Source organism: Tasmannia lanceolata, unplaced genomic scaffold (assembly GCF_043159265.1).
Source record: "Tasmannia lanceolata isolate RefF3 unplaced genomic scaffold, GAP_Taslan_0.1 ptg000018l, whole genome shotgun sequence".
NCBI classification, from domain to species: Eukaryota; Viridiplantae; Streptophyta; class Magnoliopsida; order Canellales; family Winteraceae; genus Tasmannia; species Tasmannia lanceolata.
Window position 1 is genome coordinate 5,372,182 of NW_027518695.1, and position 18,711 is coordinate 5,390,892.

The following is an 18,711-nucleotide window of genomic DNA, read 5'->3' on the forward strand; positions in this document are numbered from 1 at the left end:
GACATAGGTTAGATAAGGTGTGAGGCACGGGTTTTGGGAGAAGTTTCCAGCTGTGGAATACATGTGTCATTTTTTTGGTGGGCCCCACCACAAATATGGGCCGGCCATGCTTCGTGGAAATGGAGGTGAAGGATACGAAAGGAAATGGGTGGTCCATATTTCGGTACCGACCATTGGCTGGTGTAAAAAAGGTCAAGGACACGTGAACAGGTGCACATGCTATTTCCTGGAATGCCCGAAAACAAAAGCGATTATCTGCTGCTGCTCTCTTTCAGGCAAAAGACAACCTGACGCAACCAATGACGAGAGATTTCTACTTTCTAACCAAACCGAAACTTAAGCTCCAGCTAAAAACCAGATTTAACTGCCCTTGATTCCCTTCTCATCTGTACATCTAGGGCAAGTTTGGTAACCATGAAAAAAATAGGGCGATGATAAATTTGCACGCCCAGTAGGATGATTCGCACCCATGTTATATGTAAAAAAAAAAAAAACCGTCCAAGTCTTCCACAATTCACGTTAAGAGGAGTGTGAATCAACCTACAGGGGGTGCAAATTTATCTTCTCCCAAAAATTATTCCATGTAATATTGGTAGGGCCATTTATGACAGGTGGGCCCTGAGGGACTTGAGAGAGAGAGGCTCTTAGATATGGGAAAAAACCCAATTGAGAGAGAGATGAAAAGGCAGAAAAATAAAATAAAATGTTATTTGCCATTTGGCGAAGATATTTTCACCCCCTGGAGTACGTATTCGCCCCCTTTAACGTGATTTGATGTCAAAACTGTTAAAGTTTCCCACTGTTCACGTTATAAGGTGGGCGAATGCGTACTTCGGAGGGGTGAAAATATCATCTTCCTAGCCATTTTGTTTATTTTTTAAGAGCTTGCATGGCAACTCAACTCAACTCAACTCAGCTAAGCCTTTGTCCCCAACCAGTTTGGGTCGGCTAATTCTTCCTTTATAAAATTTTCATGAAGAATGTGAAAGGATCTATTCAGGTCAAATTGACTAAGTCTAATCCTAACACTAGTTAGGTTTGTCTACATGGATCGTTTTCGCCTATGCTCTCCTATCCAAGGTCATGTTCTCTGTTATGTTCCTAGCTCTCAAGTATTTTCTCACTGTTTCTACCTAAGTTGTTTTCGGTCTGCTCCTACCTCTTTTTACTCCATCAACTTGGCACGAGTCACTTCTTCTCACTGAAGCATCCAAAGGCCTACGTTGGATATGCCCAAACCATCTTAAGCAATCATAAAACATTTATTCAGTGGAATATTCTGGAGCCCAATTGTGAAAGAAGAGATAACACGGAGCGAAGACATAATAGGATATCAGCATGGGCAGATCCAGGAATTTACACTTGGGGGCGGGCTGATTTACACTTGCCTGCATTGGTCATCGGGGGGCGTGGCCACTAAACTGGCTAAGCATGCATGTACAGCTACGCACCATTAAAGAGATTTTGCAAGTCTTTTTTTATATTTTTTGCCGGGGATGATATACGTGCCTCCGCCCCTGGATATGAGTATAGAGGGCACAAGTGTAGCACGAGAAATACCTATAAAACAAGGAAAAAGTTCACTACTTCGAATTGTTTTTTTTTTTTTTTTTTGTGTGGCTGTTTTTCAAGTGCTTCTGCTGCTCCCTTGACTCTCACAGTCTCAAGTCTCAAGTCTCTCCCTCTCAACCCGTCTCTAACAATTGGCCCCACTAATATTCCATTGAATATTTTTTTAACGGTTGCGAAAAACGTTATAAAAAAAATACTCATGAATAGACAAAAAAGAATGAATATTGATAGGGTCCGGACTCAGCACTGAGAGAATCCGGACTCAGCACTGAGGGAATCCGGACTCAGCACTGAGGGGTCCGAACTCAGCATCCAATTAGCTTCTGGCACGTGGCCCTCACAAGGACCGTTGGAAGGCCAACACCTGTCTCCACTAGGTGTGGCACCTGGACCAATCAGGGACCTCCACCTGCCCTCCTTAGGTATGAAACCTGGTCCATACAGAGGCCACCACCTGGCTCAGAACTACCACCTGTCCTAGACAGGTGGCTCAGAATCACTATAAATAGCCTTCACTTGTGCTAAGGTGAGGGTCCTGAAAATCTGAGAACCAAAACTCTAAGCTTTTTGCTCTGACATTGCTCTGCACTCCTGCTCATACTGACTTGAGTGTCGAAGCGCCCGTCCGGAGTATCACTCCGGGTTGGTCCTCTGACCCTTTTCTTTCTTGTCTGTACTCTTGTGCAGCGCAGGACTCAACCAGCCCCTCAGTCGTGGCTCGTTAGTTCGGACCACCCAGCCCTACCATAACCTGTTACCGATTTTAGGCCTAACAGATTTGGCGCCATCCGTGGGACTACGCAACAAAAAGCTGTTCGAAATCTCACCCAGATAAAAATGGTAGGACAGACCGGCAAGCGAACACCTCCGACTTCTCGGGCTACCCGGGCTACGGCCTCCCGTGAAGGACGAAGTGAGCGGCTGGCCTCACAGGTGGAGGTCGGGGCGGCCGTGGAGCGAACTTCGCCCCACTCGGACCGTTCAGACCCTACCCCGACCCCAAGGGAGATGCGGGCCCTTTTTCAAGAAATGACTGCTGTAGTTGCGCAATTCAGGAATGCGGCCCCCGCACTCCAGCAACACCTAGTCGAGGTTTCTCGACCCGTTCAGAGGGGAGAAACTCCCGCAGAGAACACGCGTCTCAACCCCGGGACCAAACTCGTCACTCCACAAGAAGAGACCACCGCTCGCGGGACAGGAATGTGCGCCCTGAGCCTCGTCAGCATCACCGGTCACGATCTCCCTCCGTGCAGAAACGTGGCAGCAAGAGAGACCCTATGCACGGAGAGGGATCGCGGCACCGGCGAAGGAGTCCCCTCAGCCAGTCCGGATCCGCAAGGAGCCCATCAGCCGTAAGGAGTAGACCTGTCCGTCTGGCCGAACAGAGGGATGATCCGATGTTACTGAGAATCCAGAAGATCGATAATAGAATCGAAGAGCTGGCTAGAGATCATGGCCGCCCTGCTTCAAGGATCTTCAGTAGCAATCCCCCTTTCACAGACAGGGTACTCGGTGCGGCAGTCCCCTTGGGCTTCAAGATGCCGCAGATCCCGCAGTACGATGGGACCACCGATCCCGTGGATCATCTGCAGACCTTCAGGACCACGATGCTTCTCCACGGGGCGTCGGACGGGTTCCTTTGCAGGGCACTCCCCACCACATTAACTGGAGCCGCGAGAGACTGGTACTCACGGCTGAAGCCCAAGTCTGTGGACAATTTCGACGACTTCGGGGACGATCTGGCCCGGCATTTCATGAGCAGCAGAAGACCTCGAAAGACAACGGCTTCACTGATGGCTCTGAGGCAGGAAGACGGCGAGGCCTTAAAAGCGTTCGTTGGCCGGTTCAACAGGGAGGCCCTGCAGGTACCCAACCTGGACCCCTCCGCGGCAACGAATGCTCTTCTGGCCGGAGCCCGGTCCACCGACTTCAGAAGAGCAGTCGCTCGACGCAATCCGCAGTCCTTGGCAGATCTGATGACCGGGGCGGAAGAGTACATCTCCGTCGAGGAGACTCTCGCTGCCCTGGATTCCGTCAGCAAGAGAAGACCAGAGGAGAAGAACCCCGCCAAGCAGCGTAGGGATGACAGACCCCAGAGGAAGGAGAGCAGCCCGTCCCGGAAGGAAAGGAGCTCCCCCCGGCCTCGAAAGGAGAGGAGCCCCCCCACGAGGGAGCGCTACACGCCGCTCACCGCATCTAGGGCTCAAATTTTGGCAGCCATTCGGAAAGAAGACTTCATCCGATGGCCGAAGAAGCAGACGCCAGAGGCGGGCACCCAAGATATGTCAAGGTATTGCCGGTTCCATAAGAGCCACGGCCACGACACCAATGCCTGCATTCATCTCAAGGAGGAGATCGAGCAGCTGATAAGCAGAGGGTACCTTGGGAGGTACTTAAAAAATAACGACAACAGAAGGGAGCGCCAGGACAACCCGAGGCCCAGAGACCGAAGCCCTAGAGACGCCCAACCCCTGGGCGACCGCATCCAGGCTCCTGCCCCGGCCGTTCTCCCTCCTCAGGTACCTCAACCTCAACTTCAACCTCATGGTGTTATTGGTACCATTTCAGGAGGGCCGACCGCGGGAGGGACCTCTTCATCGGCCCGCAGAACCTATGCCCGGCAGGTCAACGCCGTCCATGCCTGCAGCAAGAGGGCCGAGCCAGAAAATGAGATATCCTTTTCGGAGGCAGATCTTGACGGTCTGATCCTCCCGCACGATGATGCCCTGGTCGTCACAATGCTAGTGGCGAACTGGGAAATGAAGAAGATCCTGGTCGACAACGGGAGCTCCGCCGACATCCTCTACTATCACGCCTTCGAACAGATGATGATCGGAGCTGACCGTCTGAAACCGGCCAACTCAGATCTGTTCGGGTTCTCAGGAGAAGTTGTCAAGGTCGAAGGGCAGATTGAGCTTCCAGTTCTTATCGGGGAGCCGCCCCGCCAGTCCTTCGCAATGGTGACCTTCCTAGGGGTTAAGGCCAAGTCAGCCTATAATGCCATTCTAGGACGCCCTGGCCAGAACCTCCTCCGAGCTATTCCCTCCGCTTATCATCAGAAGATGAAGTTCATTACGCCAGGAGGCGTAGGTGAAGTCAGAGGGGATCAGCCCCAATCGAGACTATGCTATGCGGCAGCGCTGAGAGGGAAGAATGCGTCTGAGTCTCTTCCAATCGAGCTGTACGATCTGAGAGACGAAGCGCAGGTCATGGTCAACGAGCCCGCAGAGGACCTCATCTCCATTCAATTGAACAGCGGTGACGAACAGAGGGTTGTCCAGATCGGCTCTGCCCTGCCAGAGGCCGCGCAGCAGGATCTCGCTCAGTTCCTCAGAGCCAATGCAGATGTCTTTGCCTGGACTCCTTCAGACATGCCCGGCATTGACCCGTCGATTAGCACCCACGAGCTCGGTGTCGATCAGACCTGCAAGCCCGTAAAGCAGAAGCGGATACACTTTGCACCAGAAAGGCGGAGAGCCATCAGAGAAGAGGTGGAGAGGCTTTTGAAGGCCGATTTCATCCGTGAGATCCAGTATCCGGACTGGCTCGCGAATGTGGTGATGGTGAAAAAGTCCAACGGGAAGTGGAGGACCTGTATAGACTTCACAGACCTGAACAAGGCCTGCCCAAAGGACAGCTACCCACTCCCAAAAATAGACCAGCTCATTGACGCTACAGCAGGTCACGAGCTGCTCAGTTTCATGGATGCTTTCTCAGGATACAATCAAATCAGAATGTACGAGTCAGACATCCCGAAGACATCATTCGTTACCGACCAGGGGACTTATTGCTATCGGGTGATGCCTTTCGGACTGAAGAATGCAGGAGCCACTTACCAGCGTCTCGTCAACAAGCTGTTCAGAAATCAGATCGGTCGGAACATGGAGGTCTACGTTGATGATATGCTAGTAAAGAGCAGAAGTGCTTCCAACCACGTCTCCGACCTCGAAGAGGCCTTCCAAGTCTTGAGGGAACACAACATGAAGCTTAATCCGACCAAGTGTACGTTTGGCGTCGGAGCAGGCAAATTCCTGGGCTTCATGGTAAGCCAGAGAGGGATAGAGGCGAATCCGGAGAAGATCAAGGCAGTAATGGAGCTGACTCCTCCCAACACTATCAGAGAAGTACAGCGGCTGACCGGGCTGGTGGCAGCCCTGGGGCGGTTTATTTCAAAATCCGCCGAGAGATGCCTCCCGTTCTTCAATGCGATCAAAGGTATAAAAACCGCGCCCTGGACTCCGGAATGTCAAGCAGCGTTCGAGGAGTTGAAGCAGTACTTATCCTCCCCCCCTTGTTGTCCACGCCGGAGCCAGGAGAAGAGCTGATTCTGTACCTCTCAGCGGGACCCTTGGCAGTTGCAGCAGTACTGATCAAAGAAGAGTCTAACCAGCAAAAGCCGATCTATTATGTCAGCAAGGTCCTCCACGATGCAGAGACCAGATATCAGCGAGTAGAGAAGCTCGTGTGCGCCCTCATTATGGCGGCCCGGAAGCTAAGGCCGTACTTTCAGGCGCACACAATCAAGGTCTTGACAGGGCAGCCTCTCAGACAGATCCTCCACCGGCCAGACACTTCGGGTCGACTTGTCAAGTGGGCCGTGGAGCTCAGTGAGTTTGATATCAAGTATCTACCCAGGCCGGCGATCAAAGCTCAGATTCTCGCTGACTTCATAGCCGAGTGCACAGTTCCGGACCCAGACCCCGGGCTGGTAGCAGTTCCATCTCCAGAAGCAGAGCTGGCTGTACCGGAGCCTCGAGTCGTTTCCAGAGCATCACCGCCCCCCGGGACTGAGTCCGTCATCGCGCACCCAGTCTTTGATGAAGAGCCGCTCTGGGAAGTTTATGTGGACGGGTCATCGAACAAGACAGGGTGTGGTGCAGGACTAGTTCTCACTGGACCAGAGGACTTCGTCCTGAACTACGCCCTGAGGTTTGGTTTCCGTGCGTCCAACAATGAAGCAGAATATGAAGCGCTCATAGCCGGGATGAATCTCGCTGTGCAGACCCGTGCTCAGAGGTTAAGGGCGTACTGCGATTCACAGCTGGTCGTCTGTCAGATCCAGGGAGTATACGAAGCCCGTGAAGAGCGAATGATCAAGTACTTGGGAAGGGTTCGCAGTCTGGCCGTTCATTTCAAGAGCTTTGAGGTCGTCAGAATCCCCCGAGCAGAGAATGTAAAGGCAGATGTGCTATCAAAGCTTGCAGCCTCAGGTTACACCGCCCTCAGAGAAATTCGCATGGAGTTTCTGAAGAGGTCCAGTATCGATGCCCAGTCCGTCGTGGTGATGCAGATTGACGATGAGCCGTGCTGGATGGATGAGATAATCAGGTATCTGCGCAGCGGAGAGCTCCCTGGAGAGAGAAAGGAGGCCCGTAAGGTCACCACGCAGAGGGCAGCGAGGTTTTCACTGGATGGCGAGACTCTATACAAGAGGTCGTATACCCTCCCGTATTTGAAGTGTCTTCGCCCCAGTGATGCCTTGTTAGCCCTGCAGGAAACCCATGAAGGAATCTGCGGAGAGCACCTCGGGGGCAAGGCCCTCGCCATTAAAATCCTCCTGAGAGGTCTGTACTGGCCTACATTGAGGAAGGACGCGCTGAGCCTTGTGAAAAAGTGTGAGAAGTGCCAGAAGTTCTCTCCGACTGTCCACCAGGCACCCGTTCCGATGGCCCCGATCATCAGTCCTCTTCCCTTCGCAGTATGGGGAATGGATATTCTGGGCCCCTTTCCGCCGGCCTCGGGAGGCCGTGAGTTCGTCGTTGTCGCTATTGATTATTTCACCAAATGGGTAGAAGCAGAGCCTCTGGCCAAGATCACAGAGCAGAATGTACAGAACTTCTTCTGGAAATCAGTGGTGTGCAGGTTCGGAATCCCCCGGGTCCTCATAACGGACAATGGCAAGCAGTTCGACTCGAGGAACTTCCGAAAGTTTTGTTCTGACCTGCACATAGAGCAGAGATTCACATCTGTGGCACATCCTCAGACGAATGGGCAAACAGAGGTGACGAACAGGACCCTCTTGCAGGGGATAAAGAAGAGACTGGATGGCAAGGCCGGGCGTTGGGCAGACGAACTGTATCATGTGCTCTGGGCGTATCGGACTACTCCGCGTACGGCCACAGGCGAGTCGCCCTTCAATCTCTCATTCGGAACAGAAGCAGTGATCTCGGTTGACATCGGCGTCCCCTCCCCAAGGATCGTCCATTTCAGTGAGCAGCTCAACGGGGACGGACTCCGTGCCAACCTTGACTTGCTTGAAGAAGTCCGTGAGGAATCTCAGATCAGGTCGGCGGCCTATAAGCAGAAAGTATCCAGATATCACGACGTCAAGATCCGACCAAGAGAATTCCGTGCCGGCCACCTAGTCCTGAGGAAAGCCTCCGTTTCCCAGCCAAGAAGCGTGGGCAAGCTCTCTCCGACTTGGGAAGGACCATACCGAATCAAAGAAGTCATCCGCCCAGGAAGCTATCGGTTAGAGTCCCTCGACGAACAGATGCTACCACACGCCTGGAATTCTAGAAATCTTCGGATCTACTATCAGTAATTTTGTTTGCCTTCATAGGCTTGTAAAGAACCGCTGTAATCATCCAAGTTCTGGAATGAATAAAATAAGTTTCTCGAACAAGTGTCCCTCTTTGAGTAACTTATGTAGACATCAGCATATAACAGCAGTGGTGCACTCCGGCTCATCCTAGTGGCTTGGCTCATCCTAGTGGCTTGGAGATCAGTTCCAGCCAGGACGCCCGCAGTGGAAACCACCTTCAAATATTTCCTAAGTGTTTGAGTACCAAGCTTCCAGCTCGGTTCTCGCAGACTTAGGACGAGCAGCAGTGGTGCACTCCGGCTCATCCTAGTGGCTTGGAGATCAGTTCCAGCCAGGACGCCCGCAGTGGAAACCACCTTCAAATATTTCCTAAGTGTTTGAGTACCAAGCTTCCAGCTCGGTTCTCGCAGACTTAGGACGAGCAGCAGTGGTGCACTCCGGCTCATCCTAGTGGCTTGGAGATCAGTTCCAGCCAGGACGCCCGCAGTGGAAACCACCTTCAAATATTTCCTAAGTGTTTGAGTACCAAGCTTCCAGCTCGGTTCTCGCAGACTTAGGACGAGCAGCAGTGGTGCACTCCGGCTCATCATAGTGGCTTGGAGATCAGTTCCAGCCAGGACGCCCGCAGTGGAAACCACCTTCAAATATTTCCTAAGTGTTTGAGTAATGCGTACAAAAAATAAGAATGCTGTACAGACAGTTGAACAAAAATGTATTTGTATTCAGTATTCGTATTACAAAATTGCTCTCTTCGCCGAGCTGGCTTACAAAGAATGGGCATTACAAACTGTGCAAAAAAACATATCACTAAAAAGAAAGAAGGCTGCTGCTCAGGCCTCCTCGTCTGCCACCACCTCAGTGACGATCTCTGTGGGAGTGAGGGCTGCAAGTTCGCCACCCTCCGCAGAGGAGACGGCGGCGACAGTCACCTCCGCATCTACCTCAATAGGCCGGGAGGAGTCCGGTTCGTTTTCCTCCTCATCCTCCTCCTCCTCCGGAGGTGCATACGGGACGGTTAGCCCGTCCAAGGAGATGCCGGGGTGAAGTCTCTTCACCTGCTCGGAGCAGAGAAGGAAACCCGCCCTGTAAGCCTGGAGGCCTAAGTCGAAGTGCTGGGCCTCCTTCCTCTCCTCGGTTTCCTTCACGGCCTTCTCCACGGCCGCCTTCTCCTTCCTTCCGGCCCTCTCTGCCGAACTTAGGAGATCCTGCACGGCCTGGTTTTTGACCCTCTGCAGTTCGTCATGTAAGCTGTTGAGTTCGGCCTCTTTGATCTGGACGGCTTCATTGAGCTCGCCGTTCTCCTTCTGGAGCTGGGCCTTTTCAGACTCGATCCTTGTGATCGTCTCAGAGAAGAGATATCGCTTCTTAGCCATATCCCTTGAGTAGACCTGGAGTTGATAGAGGACGGAGCTGATTGCCGCTTCGCAGGTCTCCGGCACCTCTTTTTCGACTTCTAACCGGTCGCGTGGGAGGACGCCCTTGTACATCAACTCTGTGGCCACCCGGGTATCCCCCAGACCGGTGTCCGTTTTCTGCACGGCCCAGTTCGGGCGGAAGACGTTGTCGCCTCCAACTGATGCGGCGGCCGGAATACTCAGTACTGCCCCGCCGTGTTTTGGCCCTGTCGCCGCTCCGGACTTGGAGCTCTGACCCGTGGTATCTGCCCGGCTCGATAGGGCAAGCTTATGCGTCGCCCGGCTGCTTTTCAGAGGCTTAGCCAGTGCGACCATCGGCGGAGTCGACTCCGGCACCTTCCTCTTCTTGCCCTTTGTTTGGGGCTGCTCCTGCGCTGGGGACGCGCCCGAGGTCTGCTTGATTCTGTCCAAAAGGGACATCTGCTTCACCATTTCTGCAAAAGAGAACGGAGCGCAATCAGAAATATGAAAATTGAAGAACACTTCAGAAAAACAAAATGTTATCCTAAAAGATCTACGTACGTGCCGGCGTCGCACGACTGACCCCGAGTGCGACCAGCTCGGCCTCTTCTTCGAACTCTGAGCAGTGTATTGGACCTCGCTTGAGCTCTTCTTTGATCAGAGCGAAGGTCATATGGTCATAGTCCTCGAGGGCTGGTTTCTTACTAAGGTGGCGAGTGTCCGGCGTTCTCCATTGTAATGAGAACGGCCAGTGCGAGCCCGGCACGGTGTCCTTTACATAGAAGAACCTGTTCTTCCATGTGTGAATGGAAGAAGGTATCTCAGTGATCATTTTCATTTCAGGCCTCTGGCTAATGTAGATCCAGCCGCCGTCCTTATGCCTCTTCAGGTGCGCACACATCCTGAAGACGGGCACGGTGGGGTTCCTACGGAGCCGGACTTCAAGAAGGTACAAGAAGCCGATCAGCGTTCTCCAAGAGTTTGGGACGACCTGTGTAACTGCCAGTCCGTAATAATTCAGTACGTACGCAAAAAAGGGGTGGAAGGGGAGCCTAAGCCCGGCCCGTAAGGCCTCTTCATATACGCAGAGGTCTGCGCTATCGTTGCTGGCCCGATCCCCTTCGACAGCCGCCCTCAGAATGTACCGGCTAGGAATACAGTATTTGTCCTTGACGATCTGAAGCCTGTTGGGCCACAGATGGTTCACCTCGTATAGGGCCCCGATGTTATACTGTGGGTTGGCTTCCATCTGTGCCTCCGCTATCACCTCGACTGGCATACGCGACGATTGAGGAACTGCCGCTTCGACGTCCTCATCATCGTCGCTGGTTTCTACCCGGTCCGTCCCCACAGGCCGGGATTGTGTCTAAGTCCACACTCATTTCCTCACCGCTCTCATCGTCTATTATGATCACTAGCTCTTCGCCCTCAACACCGGCCTCCACTATAGGTGAGGCCGGAACCGCCCTCTCCGACGCCCCGGACCCCGTGGTGGTACTGGTCGAACCGGACTCCTTTGAACTGGAGTCCGTCTCCGAACTAGTGCTAGACATAAAAAAGGAAGAAAAGAAAAGCTAAAAGCTAAAAAAGATTACCGAACTGAAGTGTTGGACGAGGACCTCCGGGCTCACTGATCCGAAGCGGGCAGAAAACTTGAGTAGCCGAACAGAAGAGGAGGAGAGTAAAAGATGAAAAGTAAGAAATGAAGAGTAAACTTCAGTATTTATAGAGAAGCTGGGAAGAGCGGGAAAAATCCCGCCCCTTTCCGCCAGCCGGAGTGCGCCACGTCGCCTTCCTCATTAAATGCGCCGTTCGCATTAAATGCGCCGTCCGCATTAAATGCGCCGCCTGCATTAAATACAAGGCACAGGTCCCAAAGCGCTAGAGGACAAAAGACCTGTCCGGCTGTCCGGACAGGATATGGCGCATTCAGAAGACAAAAGACCTGTCCGGCTGTCCGGACAGGATATGGCGCGTTCGCTAGACGACAAAAGCGCTAGAAGACAAAAGACCTGTCCGGATGTCCGGACAGGATATGGCGTGTTCGCTAGACGACAAAAGCGCTAGAAGACAAAAGACCTGTACGGCTGTCCGGACAGGATATGGCGCGTTCGCTAGACGACAAAAGCGCTAGAAGACAAAAGACCTGTCCGGCTGTCCGGACAGGATATGGCGCGTTCGTTAGACGACAAAAGCGCTAGACGACAAAAGACCTGTCCGGCTGTCCGGACAGGATATGGCGCGTTCGCTAGACGACAAAAGCGCTAGACGACAAAAGACCTGTCCGGCTGTCCGGACAGGATATGGCGCGTTCGCTAGACGACAAAAGCGCTAGGCGACAAAAGACCTGTCCGGCTGTCCGGACAGGATAATTCAGACGACAAAAGACCTGTCCGGCTGTCCGGACAGGATATGGCGCGTTCGCTAGACGACAAAAGCGCTAGACGACAAAAGACCTGTCCGGCTGTCCGGACAGGATATGGCGCGTTCGCTAGACGACAAAAGCGCTAGGCGACAAAAGACCTGTCCGGCTATCCGGACAGGATCATTCAGACGACAAAAGACCTGTCCGGCTGTCCGGACAGGATATGGCGCGTTCGCTAGACGACAAAAGCGCTAGACGACAAAAGACCTGTCCGGACAGGATATGACGCGTTCGCTAGACGACAAACGCGCTAGGCGACAAAAAGCTTTACCAGCAAAGACCTGCCCGGCTGGCCGTTCACAGCCTTAGCCGAACAGGACCACATAACCTCTTGAACCAAGGACGTCCAGGAAGCCTGGCCGCCCAGACCTCTGGTCAAAAATTTAGCCGTGCTGGATAGCCGGATGCCTTCTGCCCGGCCGTACTCCTTCAGGCCAAACGCCAAGGCCAGGCCAGGGCGCCCGGAGTCTCCTGTCCGGCCACTATTTCTTCTAGCTGAGTCTGAGCCCGGCCTAAGCTGCCTGGAGGTCTTAAGGCCGGCCCGACGCTGTCTTTACCTTCTCTTTGCTTCTTCTAGCCACTTTCATGGCTTGAAGAACCAGGGGGCAACTGATAGGGTCCGGACTCAGCACTGAGAGAATCCGGACTCAGCACTGAGAGAATCCGGACTCAGCACTGAGGGGTCCGAACTCAGCATCCAATTAGCTTCTGGCACGTGGCCCTCACAAGGACCGTTGGAAGGCCAACACCTGTCTCCACTAGGTGTGGCACCTGGACCAATCAGGGACCTCCACCTGCCCTCCTTAGGTATGAAACCTGGTCCATACAGAGGCCACCACCTGGCTCAGAACTACCACCTGTCCTAGACAGGTGGCTCAGAATCACTATAAATAGCCTTCACTTGTGCTAAGGTGAGGGTCCTGAAAATCTGAGAACCAAAACTCTAAGCTTTTTGCTCTGACATTGCTCTGCACTCCTGCTCATACTGACTTGAGTGTCGAAGCGCCCGTCCGGAGTATCACTCCGGGTTGGTCCTCTGACCCTTTTCTTTCTTGTCTGTACTCTTGTGCAGCGCAGGACTCAACCAGCCCCTCAGTCGTGGCTCGTTAGTTCGGACCACCCAGCCCTACCATAACCTGTTACCGATTTTAGGCCTAACAAATATATAAAAGGTTGTTTTTAAACTTGGATGCTTCTTCGAATTCTGTGGATATGTTTAGATCACAATCCTAAATAGTTTCATACCTTAGGATATATACATCCTATTGATAACTTTGCGCCCAAATCCTGTCCATTCGAATTCCGATTCATGGACCAGCTGCATCTATCGACACCCCCCGGCCCGAGCTCAAATACTTTTGGGAAGTGATATATTCACTCCTTTTCTTCCCGGGCCACCCACTCTAGTGCATTTGTAAGCAGCATTCATTTTAAACGACAAAGAGGGTGGCCCGGGGAGGAAAGGAGACGAGTATATCCTTCCACTTATTTTAAGCTGATTAGAAAAGTCGAAGAAACAAGGGATGGTACGCCAGTAATTTCCAATAAAATCAAGAGTATTTTATAAAAATATTGTCCTTACAGTGGAAAAGGTGGTCTTAGACCTTTCCACAGTGATCAAACTCAGAGGGCACCTCAGACTTTCTAGTTCTTAATTTTAATATTCGTCAGCAAGAAAGTACTATTTTTTTAATTTTTATTTATTTATTAATAGGGAAATGATATATTCGCTCCATTTTCTTTCACAGGCCAGCCCCTTGTAGTGTAAAAGAGTAGTAGTAAATATCGTAGAAGGGGCTATCCCAAGGAAGAAAAGGGAGCGAATATCACTTCATGGGAATAAAATATCACACGAGCGATTGTGCAGAGCACCCCCGGCAATGGCGAAAATGAGCCAATCGTACTTGAGAAATAGATCTTAAAAGCAAAAGATCAATGGCGAGAATGAGCCAATCGTACTAGATAAATAGATCTTAAAAGCAAAAGATCTTTGGATAAAGAGAAGAATCAAAAGCACTCAGAAGAAACAAGAAAGTAGCAGAGCTTTTTAAGCGTGGAGATTCCCATAAGCAAAAGCACAGTAAATGGCTTCTACTAATTCATGGTGAGTTCCACCGATTAGAGGAAGATCACAATAGACAGTAATTTACAACAATATAAACAACAACATAAACTATCAGAAGGAAAAGGTATTTAAAATTCGTAAGATCTTACATGGCGCCACAAAACGAGGGGACAACACCATAACCTGTCTCGGCCATCAAGGCCGCAGCTGAAGAGTAGATCCGATCGACCTCAGTTTCGATCTCAGTTCTCTTCGCGAACCTTCCTTTGATCCTCGGCCGAGTCTCAGCGTACGCTTTTCTAGATGCGTATCTGATCGTCTTCTCGAACTTTCTGTTCTTCCTCTTTTCTCTGTATCTCAGAACCCTAGCTTCCCTATCTAACCCCGATAACTGAGACGAAGCTTGATTTACAGTCCCTGCAGCAGATCCAGATAGATTGATCCCTGATTTCATGTTCATACCGAATGGATTTGAGATATCCGCCATGGCGTTGCTGTTTCCATCTGGCACGACTCCAACATCCAACGAAGAGGAAGAAACCTGTAACAAAAGCATAAAAAAGGAGAAAATCAGGAAAAAAAAAAAAAACTTTAATTTAACTTTTTTTTTTTTACTATTTCATATTCAGATCTGGAATTACGCTATGGCTGAGTGACTGAGTCGTATAGCTGTAAGAAGGCTTGCGGCACAAATCCATATCGATGCAGTTCTGATCAGGGGATTGAGTGAGAATATGAGGTGGATGAGGTTTGATCTGAACGGGAACAACACTATCAGTCCGGGCACCGTTCTGCTGCTGAAATCGAGCATCCATAGACGAAGCATAGTCCAGATCGAGATAAGGATCAACATCAGAGAAGAAAAACTCTCCAGCTTTAAGCTCAGGAGCCTCCATCAGCTTAGGGTTAGGGTTACAGAGCAACCAAGAAGCAGCTTCTGCGTCTTCCTCGCAAGTATCACCTTCTTCAAGATCATCGTTGTTGGGGTCATCATCCACGAGATCGTCATCGTCCGTTTGTTTCAAGATTCGGTCAGGGACGAGCAGACTAACGGCGTTAGATTTAACGGTGTTAGATTTGACGGCGTTTGCAGCCGATTCGTAGAAGGGGATGACGGGGACACGCTCGTGGCGGCGAGCGAGGGGGTTGGCGGAGTGGATATCGGCGTCGCACGTGACGCAGAGAGCCGCGGCGTCGGCTTTGCAGGTGACGCTGGCTGGAGCCTGCTCGCAGACTTCGCAGAGCCAGACGCGTTCGTGTCTAGAAGCCAGCTTGTTGGCGCCGTGGATGCTGGCGTCGCAGCCGAAACAAAGGAAAGCCGAGTCGGCTCTGCAGAAGAGCAGAGCCGATGCCGATTTACACGTGTCGCACGCTTTAGCCGTTAGGCTCCATCCCCCTGAGAAAACTCTCCCTCTCTCCTTCTCGCTCCCCATATCTCTCTCTCTCTCTCTCTCTCCCTCCCCCTCTCTGTAATTCTACCTCTTTTCTGATCTGGAATAGTTAGATCTTTAGCTGGTGTCTATCTTCTGAAGTGATTTGTATGTGGACGAGTGAGAGTGCGACATGTGTGGTACTCTTAGCCACTTAAAATTTCTTTTTAGATTGAATGCAATCTCGCGAGGGTAGCTGTCTTCTGTGCCGATGCGGGACCCACATGAATAGAGTATTGGCCTTTCAGTGAAAGGAAGAATTAGTCTTACAAAAAGGGAAATGATATATTTAACCCCTTTCCTTCTTCGGGCCACCCTCACATATTGTAAAAGGAATTCATAAATACACTAGCGGTGGCTGGCACAGGGAAGATACGGGGACGACTAAATCAATTCCCTTATAATAATCAAAAAGTAGTTGCTGGGTCCGACTCGGTCCTGATACATGAGGAATCGCTCTCATCTCACAGTTTCACGTAAAAGTGAGTCGGAGAGAGTTAGTATATGATGCATTGCAGTTTGATTTGAAATGACAAAAATGCCCTACCTTCTCCATGATTGGCGCAGAAAAAGGGGGTTTTAAACTCTCCCTCATAACTTTTCAAAGAGGGTCCCATGATTCCAGCAATGGTACTCTGGCCGAGTACGGGTCCTTTTTTTCTCTTTTTGAGTAATTTCAGTGACGCAGTGACCTTTTTTCTGGTAACTCTGATGAAATCTGAAATTTGCTGCCCTCGTATTGTTTTTCTGCCGTGTGGTCTTTCTTTCACTCGGGCTAGTTTCGCCCTTAAAATATTGTATCTTGAAAATGAGAACTAAAATATACCTTTACGATTTCTGGTACTGATAATTTTTGGTAGCGATGCCAATAGACCATGAATCGGTTTGGCACTCACAGTGGGTTACCATAATCTTTAAAACTGATACGTGCTACAGTTGTCCTCGACGAGTCGATCATGTTCTGAAAGCAATGCATGATGGTCTCATTATCAATGCTACAAAATATATCATTTTCAATGTAAGTAATCAAAGTATCAGTCATCCATTCATCGATTCCGTAAATTTCTAGGGTTTTAGCATAAATATCTAGGGCAAATCTCATCAATCAAATGATTTAGTTTTCAGAAATACAAAAAATATATATAAAAAAAAAGGAAAAAAATATGCCCTTACCTCCTCCTCCTTATTCTTCTTCTTATTCTTCTTCTTTACTTCTTAGATGAGAGTGGGAGGGGCGAAGTTGAATCGAACGGCTTGAGAGTTGCCGAGTTGAGACGGTGGGACCATGGGGGTGGGAGGGGCGAGTAGTTTCCAGATAAAGGAAAAAAGAACTCTATTTTTTTAGTATGAATTTCAAGTTAGGGTTTATTTTAGGGCAATGATATTTTCCCAATTCCCCCCCTTGAGTCCTTGACGTTTTCCTTTAAGTTTCAAAGGTAAAGGAAAACGTCAAAAGTGGAGAATTTATCCACATGCAGTGAACCGATCTCATGATCCACGAAAAGTATCATTGTCCTACTTTATTTTTATATTTTGCTACTTTTCAACTGTTGTTTTCTAGAAAAGCATAGAAAAAACTTTCCAAAACTTTTAAAGCATGTACTTTATTTAGTTTTTTTTTCAACTCTTGGGGGGCAGCTGCCCCCCTTATTACATACGTGGCTCCGCCCCCGATTGTGGTGTATGTGGGTGGATAGAATGTAGTTATGGTTTTGTAGTTAAGGTTTGCGGGGTTAGTTATTTGTGATGTGTCTTGTTAGTGGGTAAATGGGCTTGTGATGTATCTTGATTTTATCTATGTAGTAGTAATTCAATGAAATGGGAAGAAAAAGATAATTTACAGCAAAGGAATCTTTGTTTTAGAGAGTCATGGCTCCTCTCGAATTGAGCCGTTAGGAGGTCTGGTTGCCTCGAATCAACCTCTCTCCCCCTCATTTCTATTTTCTTTTTGTTTATTTCCGTTACGGCCGATTAGGCACGTAACATAAACGAACATGGCCTTAGAATCTTGACCTTAATCATGTCGGGTTAATCCATATAACATAAACGAAGATGGCCTTAGAATCATGACCTTAATCATGTCGGGTTAATCCATATCATATAGTTCGAAAGTATGGAAATAACTTCCATGTTTTTTGTTCATTTATGTCTATTCATAACTGATATTGGCACTACCATGTCTTAAAAGTTGCACTATCTTCTCTCGTCTTTTATGGCTTAAACAGCTATCAAAGGTTATTAGTTATTACAAATCCCAAAAAGCTCTTTGAAGCCTATTACTAAAACATGGTAATGACCGAAAAAAGATCAGACCCATAAAGGGTTTGAAGTTTGAACCGATTGTGATCAAGACATATGTGGATGCCTTAAGTGAATCCTTTGACACTCCTAATTTTTGGGTCTTGCAAGAAGGAAAAAGGGCAAGTAAGTGACATAAAGACCATTGATATTATAAACATCATGTGGCGACCCACATTGTCTTGGCCCCATCCTAAGCAGACATTCGATGTGTAATTTAAAGAAGGGTTTACATTTACTTGGTAGAACCATCAACCAGGCTTGAGGATCAAGGGCTTAGGACCAACAAATCATGTTGCTCTCAATGCCATTTGAGCCAACCACCTAACATGCAGGTGGGCCACACCATGAGGCCATCATTTTCACGAACAACATGGATTGATAAGTCCTTGATATAGTTCTGAACCAGTTTTCATTCTTGGCCTTGTTTCAATTTTGGGGCATGGATTTGATTTAGTTCTCAATCAGTTTAATTATGGCAAATCCATTTTCTTTCGGTACATGAATTTGATTTAGTTCTCAATCAGTTTTCTTTCTTGGACTTGTTTCAATTTTTGGGCATGAATTTGATTAGTTCTCAATCAGTTCAATGATGTCAATTCCATTTTCTTTTGGTACATAGTTTGATTTAGTTCTCAATCAGTTATTCAGTTTACATTCTTGCTCTTTCACTTAAACCTGACTATTCAAAAATTCGAAGGGGCAACTTTTATCTCTACCCATAAAAAGAGGTGAATGATTGGGCCTTTTTGGAAAGCGATGCTTCATTTCTCCATTTTGACCACGAAAATTGTAGCCCGCCTTGACGTGGTCAAATCATGATGATATCTCAACAATGTTGGAAAATAGACGGTGGAGATGATGAAAAAACGAAGACGAGATGCTTCAAGGCGCATTACAGACGCCGCTTTCCTTATGACGATAATCGCCCCATCAATTTCTACGAACTCGCCTCCAAGATACAAATGAAACCCAGTGAAAATTCATCCCACTAAATTGGG

The 18,711-nt window shown here is 49.5% G+C and overlaps 1 protein-coding gene across 1 annotated transcript; it reads right to left on the bottom strand.

Moving 5' to 3' along the window:
• Nucleotides 1-13,942: 13,942 nt before the first annotated feature.
• LOC143849855 (zinc finger protein CONSTANS-LIKE 5-like) lies at nt 13,943-15,497 on the bottom strand. The gene is made up of 2 exons (XM_077359121.1): nt 14,624-15,497; nt 13,943-14,523 (listed from the first exon to the last, which is right to left on the bottom strand). The coding sequence occupies exons 1-2, from the start codon at nt 15,413-15,415 to the stop codon at nt 14,128-14,130; spliced, it is 1,188 nt and encodes a 395-aa protein (XP_077215236.1). The 5' UTR covers nt 15,416-15,497; the 3' UTR covers nt 13,943-14,127.
• Between the last annotated feature and the right edge of the window lie 3,214 nt (nt 15,498-18,711).

Excerpts from the sequence above, each read along its gene's own strand:
- LOC143849855 (XM_077359121.1), bottom strand. The coding sequence starts at position 15,415 with ATGGGGAGCGAGAAGGAGAGAGGGAGAGTTTTCTCAGGGGGATGGAGC. Across the intron at positions 14,524-14,623 it reads CTCAGTCACTCAGCCATAGC|GTTTCTTCCTCTTCGTTGGA; the intron begins GTAATTCCAGAT and ends CTTTTGTTACAG.